Source organism: Apodemus sylvaticus, chromosome 14, assembly GCF_947179515.1.
Source record: "Apodemus sylvaticus chromosome 14, mApoSyl1.1, whole genome shotgun sequence".
NCBI lineage: Eukaryota > Metazoa > Chordata > Mammalia > Rodentia > Muridae > Apodemus > Apodemus sylvaticus.
This window is the reverse complement of record NC_067485.1, coordinates 12,035,436-12,042,492: the sequence shown is the minus strand read 5'-3', so window position 1 is coordinate 12,042,492 and position 7,057 is coordinate 12,035,436. Positions and strand designations below refer to the sequence as shown.

At 55.4% G+C, this 7,057-nt stretch overlaps 1 protein-coding gene across 4 annotated transcripts; it reads right to left on the bottom strand.

Moving 5' to 3' along the window:
- Window positions 1–369: 369 nt before the first annotated feature.
- Window positions 370–6,976, bottom strand: Dok3 (docking protein 3). Of its 4 annotated transcripts, XM_052156333.1 has the most exons (7): window positions 6,074–6,976; window positions 5,462–5,534; window positions 5,187–5,363; window positions 4,076–4,381; window positions 1,635–1,734; window positions 1,370–1,542; window positions 370–1,256 (listed from the first exon to the last, which is right to left on the bottom strand). In XM_052156333.1, the coding sequence occupies exons 3-7, from the start codon at window positions 5,250–5,252 to the stop codon at window positions 558–560; spliced, it is 1,344 nt and encodes a 447-aa protein (XP_052012293.1). In that variant the 5' UTR covers window positions 5,253–5,363; window positions 5,462–5,534; window positions 6,074–6,976; the 3' UTR covers window positions 370–557. The 4 variants fall into 4 exon arrangements, with proteins under 4 accessions (XP_052012293.1, XP_052012290.1, XP_052012291.1 ...); XM_052156330.1 differs by having other exon boundaries at window positions 5,462–6,976; XM_052156331.1 differs by having other exon boundaries at window positions 5,187–5,534.
- Between the last annotated feature and the right edge of the window lie 81 nt (window positions 6,977–7,057).

The window sequence follows — 7,057 nt, the reverse complement described above, 5'->3', positions numbered from 1 at the left end:
CTTTTCCAAGGAGACCCAGTTCACTGCAGGACAGAAGGCACTGACTGCTCTGTGGCTGACTCTCCTAAGCCTGGCAAGGCCAGCTCCACAGCCCGCCTGGTTGGGCCATGCTCACCCTTTTGACTCAGTTCTGGAGCACATCTGTCAACAGGCCTTGCGTCTCCCTGATTGGCTGTCATCCCTGCTGCACAGAACCACACAGAGCCCAACCCACCCGCCTCATGTCCATCTGCTCAAGGAGATTTTAGCCCAGTGGTGGTTGAAGTCAGGCTCGGGACACTCGGTGCCTGGGGCCCAGCACCAAGGTCTGGTGTTCGCAGGGGACCGTGGGCAGGAGGGATCCAGGAGAAAGTGGGCCACAGGCAGATCTGAGGGGATGCAGACAGGCAAGCTTTATTACTGGTCAATCTGTACAGTGTCTGAGGGAGGAGGTAGGGCAGTGTGGCTCCTCCCCAGGCCACCTGGCTTGTCCTGTACGTGAAGAGTAGTCAGGGTATGTTCCAAGGTGTTGCTTATTTTGGGAGATCACCTCTGTCCTGCTGCGGCCACGCAGGCCTTCAGGGCCGGTCACAGGGGACGGGGCCCTTCTTCCGCTCACGGGTCAGCAAGGTTACCAGCTTGGCCTTGATGCCGGTGTGTGCTTCGGGGCGGCCTGTGCCGCCAGCCTCATCCAGCTCCAGCTCCAGCAGCCTCCGGTACTGAGCTTCCAGATTGCTGTCGTGGGCCGAGCCAGGCCAACTCAGATCCTCACTGTTACGGTAGACGGGGCTGCCCAGGGGGCTGCGGCCACCTGGAGGGCCCTCTTGGGCCTCAGGACCCCCATTGGACAGCCCAGGGCTAGCCTCCAGCACACACACGTTCTCATAGACATGCTCCCCAGGGGCTGTGTGCTTGCTGGTCTGCTTGCACACAGAAGCATAGAGACCGGCGAATGCCGTTCCTTCCGGGGTGGGGGTGGGGCTGAGCAGCAGCGGTAGGCTTTGAGGCCCAGGATCAGGTAGAGGCAGCTTTCTGGAAGTGGCCAGCTCAAATCCTGGGGCCACCTCCCGAAGCTCTCCAGGGGGCTCTAAGGAGGGCAGGGAGAGTGCCCGAGGTAGGGGGCAGGGTGGAGACATGGCCAGTTCTGGAAGACGCTCCCGCTGGCGGGCAATGGCTGCAGCCACAGCTCCACAGATGTCTGGTGCGCGCGGACTACCGAAGGCAAAAAGGCCCTCACCTGAGTCACAGCGGCGGCCAGCCTCAAAAGAGAACACACCCTGCACACAAGTGACACAGGCAGGGATCAGTGGCAGCCAGATCAGAGGAGCCAGGGCACTGACTTCTTACCACCTTTCCCCACAGACAGCGGGCAGGGTGCCCAGCGCCTCACCTTGTCTGAGCCAAACTTGCGCAGGAAACGGTAGGGCCAGCTGAAGCAGGCCTGGGGCTTGGAGGTCTCCCGCAGCTGAATGTCATCTTGGCCCAGCACCAGGAGGTAGGGCCCTTTCAGCTGGCAGCGGGCGGTGGCCTCTGTCCTCTGCACTATCACAGGAAACTCAGCCACTGCCCTCGGGAAGCAAGGGCATTTTGTCAGTTCCCAGGCACCTCGCCACCAGGGGAGGGGTGAGGCTGCCCCAGGGTCTCCCCTGACTCACCTTCCTGCCAGGAGGAGTAGATGGAATTTTCCTCCATGGGAACAAAGCCCCGTTGTGGACTCTCGGCCCGTCCTGAGCCCGAGGGACATTCTCCGGTACCCTGAGGAGCAGATTGAAGTCATCTGTTCGAGTCCGCCCCGTTCCCCCATCGCATCCCTTCCATGGGCTCAGCAGACAAAGCTCCCAGGGCTAGCCTGACTCTGACCCACACTGCAGGGCTCCGGGAGCTCCTGGGTCATTTCTTATCTGGACTATGGGGCAGCAGTGCCCACTGGGGGCGGGGGGGGGGGGCGGTGCTAGTCTAGAGTACGGCCAGTCCTGGTGCTGTAAGCTAAGCAGCTGAGGGCACGCATCTACAGCCCGTGTGCTGGCTTGCATGGACCTCTGCAGGCATGCAGCAGTGGAGAGGCAGGGTAGCACTGAGCTGATGTCCAGGTTTCTTCTGTAGTCACTTGTAGGTCACCCTTGACCTTCCTCGACCTCCATCCTACAGCCAGTCCTATCTGTCAGGAAATGGCCACCTCACGTGATCACCTTGACCCATGAGCATAGCCAGAGCCAAACTCCGCCTCATCTTCCTCTTCTTCACCCTGTGTCTGTCTGTCTGTCTCTCTCTTTCTTTCTTTCTGTCTCTCTCTTTCTTTGCATTTCTTTCTTTCCTTTTTTGTTTTTGTCTTTTTTGTTTTGTTTTGTTTTTCGTTTTGGATTTGGTTTTTTCAAGACAGGGTTTCTCTGTGTAGCCCTGGCTGTCCTGGAACTCACTCTGTAGGAGTGCTGGAATGATAGGTGTGCACCACCACCCGGATTTGTTTTTTTTTGGGGGGGGGTTTGGTTTTTGGTTTTCAAGACGAAGGTTTCTCTGTGTAGCTCTGGCTGTCCTGGAACTCACTCACTCACTTGTAGACCAGGCTAGCCTTGAACTCAGAGACCTACCAGAGTCTGCCTCCCAAGCACAGGAACTAAAAGAGTGTGCCACAAATGCCCGGCTCTCTGTGCATTTTTTAATTTAAAAAAAAAACAAAAACAAAAATGATAAGCTGGGCAGTGGCGGTGCACACCTTTAATTCCAGCATCTGGGAGGTCAGCAGGTGGATCTCTCCGAGTTCAGAGCTAGCCTGGTCTACAGAGTGAGTTCTAGAACAGCCAGGGCTACACAGAGAAACCTTTGTCTCAAAACAATTAAACAATACAAATCAATATTACTAATTTTTTAATTTATCCAATTTTATTTTATGTGTATTGGTGCAAGGGTGTCGGATCCTCCAGAACTGGAGTTACAGACAGCTGTGAGCTGCCACGTGGCTGCTGGGAATCGAACTCAGCTACTCTGTAAGAGCAGTCATGCTCTTAACTACAGTCATCTCTCCAGCCCTCAACATTACTATTTTAAGGTACCCACCCAGTCCAGTGGATTTTAGTATATTCACAAGTTTGTACGGCCATCAGCGGCACCTAATCCAGAACCTGTCATCATCTCAGATGAAAGCCTGTCCCGGGAGCCAGCTGTCAGAACCTCCTTCCCACGCCCCGAGTGCTCCTGCTGTCTGTCTATGTGGATATGCTTATTCTGAGAGTCATAGGAACTTTAAACATTAAGAAAACATATGTGTTACTCTGCAGACCAGGCTGGCCTCGAACTCAGAAATCCGCCAGCCTGTCTCCCAGAGTGCTGGGATTATAGGCGTGCGCCACCACCGCCTGACTCTTTGGTGTCTTTCATGTCATATTTCAACACTAGTTGTTTTTCATTTTGGTTCTGAGATAGGGTCTCAAATAGCCCAGGCTGGCCTGGAACTGGCTGTGCTCGACTTTCTAATCACAAGGCTCTGTTTATCTCTTCCTCAGGGGTAGGGTAGGAGTTGGGGGAAGGAGGGTCATGTGCTGTCTCACCTCCAGGCGACCACAAAGACTTTACCACTATTAACCTCTGAGACTTTACCACCATTAGCCTCTGGCTTTAATACCCAAAGTCACCCCCCCTTTGGTTCCTCATAAAACCTCTCACTCACACATGGCCCAGGGTGGATTCAAAAGGCTCTCACTGAACTTTCTAAATGTCTTGACTCTTGTCTAAGCTGTTGGTTGGCCTACTTTCTGTTCCTTTAAATAGACCATGTTTTCCTGCCCCAGGGCCTTTGCCCATGACACCACTGTGTTACAGTCATTGTTCATTTCGCTCAGACACCTGTCTAAGACCACTGTCTTGTGGGCTAGCTCTTGTCATCCAGGGTCTAGGCCCGCTTGTCCTCCTGACCTAGGTCCGGCTTTATCTTCTCTATAATATGCATGGAACACAGGATCCTTCTGTGGGTTTCTACGCTGTTGTCCATATTTGCAGGGTTTTGGCAGTGTTTACCAAGGGGCAGGATCTGACCAAGCAAGGCCGTGGGTAGGTAAGCAGGGTGAGGTGGTCCCAGCAGGCTAGTTCACATCACACTCACCGGGAAGGCCAGCTGGCAGATGGGGTCCATCCATGACTGGCGGTGCTGTGCAGCTAGGAGGTGGCTTCGCTCGGTGGTGGTAATCAGGAAGGCACCGGTGTCCCTGGGGCAGCTCTCGCCATCGGCCGGCAGAACAGATACGCAGTCAGCCAAGCGTAGGACCCGGCGCTCCCCTCGACGGCTAGGCCCTGTGGACCTGTCACCTGCTGGTCCTAGGCCACCGTCACGAACATCCCAGCTTTCTAGCCGGGCCACGCCTGATGAGCCTCCCGCATACAGCAGTGCCCACACTTTGCGCCAGCATTTCTGTAAGGAAGGAGACCCTTGGGAAGAGAGCTGCCCCTGCCCCTTGGCTCTATACAAGCTGCTCAGCAGCTGGCTGCCTGGCTTCTGCTCTAAGACTTTAGGATACAGAGGAAGGAGGTGGCCTTGTTGGGGCAGGGGTAGGCAGGGAGAAGTCCATACTTGGTGTTGGTCAGATCTGAGTTCAAGTCACATCTTGCCTTTTTCTGGGTGACCTTCACAGTTAATAGTACCTAGTGGTTGGGGCAGACCAACTGACGCTGTTGTTACACAACCCAAAAGGGCACTTGGGCCATGGCCTGGGTGGGGTGGGGTGGGAAGGCGGCCTCTGCTTCGTGCTGGTAAGGAAGGAAACATGCAAATGCCATCTAGCAAAGGAAACAGACGGTTGATCTGCCCAGGAGCAGCTGTAGCTGACCCGTGGGTGTACAGTCAGATGCTCAAGGAGAAGAAAAAAACGAATTCTCACCCCATCTCCTCCCCAGTATCCAGAGAACCAGCCTTTGTCTGCTCCATCCCTGGAGGGTTCCTGCCACACAGGCCTTGGCCTTCTCCAGGATTCTTAGAGCCATTATACACAAAGGTTTTGACTCTTCCAACCCTTCCGTGGTCTCGGCATCTCTACCACTAGCTGAGGCAGTCTTGAAGGTGCTTCATCCCTTACCTTCTTGGGCAGAGAACCTCCACTCTCAGATTGCCAGGTCTCACCTCACCCAGACTCCCTTCCTGGTTCTCTCAGGTCTAGATAAGCTATGTGGGCCAAGCCGGGGTTTCCCTCTGTCCACGGCTCACAGCCTGGGGTCCCCACCTTGCCAAACTTCACGTGCTGCTGGTAGAGGATGCCATCCTTGACTGGGGTCTCCACAGAGTCCATGGCCACGGCAGGCAGCTCTCAAGTCCTGAGGAGACTGGTACAGGCTGGACAGGAACTTCTCTTACTTCTCGTTTTTTTTGGCCACTTCCCCCTCCCTCTGTCCAGAGACAGCTGCAGGGCCGGGGGAGGGGAGTCCGGTCTTCACTTAAGGGACAGTACTCAGAACGAATCTCTTTCTTAGGATTCTTGCTGTTTCAAGGAGCCCATACCTGCCTATGAGGAGCTTGGGGCCGGTGAGGTCAGGGGTGGGGTGGGGACGAGGACCGCGTCTCGTGCATGCACCTGGATCAGCTGGAGATGAGTGTTTGACCACAGGGTGGACGCCCTGAGTCATGAGCCCTCCCCCACCCCCATTCCCAGACAGCTGTGCGATGTGAGGACGGGAGCTGCCCAGCCTTGGACCTTCTCTCTCTCCAGATGACTAAACTGGCTGCTTTGAGTGGCACATCTGCCTCTCATGGTACTGGGTCTTGGCACCTGCCACAGCATTCAGAAATCTTTTTTTTCCCCCAGACAGGGTTTCTCTGTGTAGCCCTGGCTGTCCTGGAACTCACTCTGTAGACCAGGCTGGCCTCAAACTCAGAAACCCACCTGCCTCTGCCTCCCAAGTGCTGGGATTAAAGGCGTGCACCACCATGCCTGGCTTCAGAAATATTTCTAAGGTTCCTCCAGATCCTCACTCCACCTGGGCCCACCCTGGCAGTGCCCACCAATCCTGTTGTTCTCCTTGAGTCTAGCCTGGGCAATTCTACCCCATCTGCCCTCGCCTTTACTCCCTGAGGTGCAGTTCTTCAGATCAGGCCCTTCTGGCCATCCCTTACCACTGCTCTGCCCTGCCACAGGTGGCTGCTTCTTCCTGGAGGCCTTTCCTGACCACTCTCCAAAGCTGGAGAGTGAAGCACCACAAAACAGACATTTCAGGCAGCGGGCCACAAGGGCTCCTGTCTAGGTTCGCTGCTTGTGTGGGTGGGCAGGCCCCCAGCGCGTGCTCCCCAGGGAGGTCACATGCTTCTTAAAGTGCTGCTTCCTGCCCAGTGGCTTTGCCCCTACCCAACCTGACCTGCTTTGTTGGAGGCCAGTATTGGGGCTTTGCAAGAATACAAATTATGGAAGTGTCTTGTCATCTGTGCAATGTCACCTTGGGGAAGATTGCTGTAACACAGCTGAGGAATGCTGCTTGGGGGCAGGGGGGGGGACACACACATTGCACATGAAAATACATCCACAAGGCCTTTGGCACCTGGCTCGTGCCCACCATGGTTGTGGTCCCGGCAGCTCTGAGCTCACACAGTCTGATCCTGTCTTTTGCGTTCTCACTGACAGTTCAGCAATGAGGAAATCAAGGCTCAGATAACTTAAGTAACTTGCTGGAGGCCACACAGAGTGACAGACAGCCTGAGCCTTGCAGAGTCCCCAGCACAGGAGAGCTGCGAGACACCTGGGTAGTCTATACCTTTTCTGTGGCCCCTTCTTCAAGGTGAGGTCCCGGTCGGTGGTCCAGCCGGTCTTGCAACAGGCCATCTGCACATACACATCTTACCTGTGGTTCCCCAGTTGTGGCAGCATCAGCCTGGCTGGTTTGTCTTTACAGCCCAGGGAAGAGTGGGGCAGGATGGAGGTGGAGGGTGCCTATGGCCACAATGGCGATTCTGTGGCATGTGCCACTTCCTCAGCAGGTAGAGCAGAGGACTTCAGGGAACTTGCACAGGCAGGGAGGGGCAGCAGCCAGGGCGATTTAGAAGCCCTGGAACTGGCACAGGAGACTGAAGCTGATGGCAGTGTCACACAGGCACACACAGGAACAC

What these genes read in the sequence shown, in the direction of transcription:
- Dok3 (XM_052156330.1), bottom strand. Translation starts at nt 5,252, where the DNA reads ATGGACTCTGTGGAGACCCCAGTCAAGGATGGCATCCTCTACCAGCAG. An exon ending in AGCACGTGAAGTTTGGCAAG is followed by an intron (nt 4,382 to 5,186) that starts GTGGGGACCCCA and finishes CCTTCCTTACAG; the next exon opens with AAATGCTGGCGCAAAGTGTG. An exon ending in CTACTCCTCCTGGCAGGAAG is followed by an intron (nt 1,543 to 1,634) that starts GTGAGTCAGGGG and finishes TCCCGAGGGCAG; the next exon opens with TGGCTGAGTTTCCTGTGATA.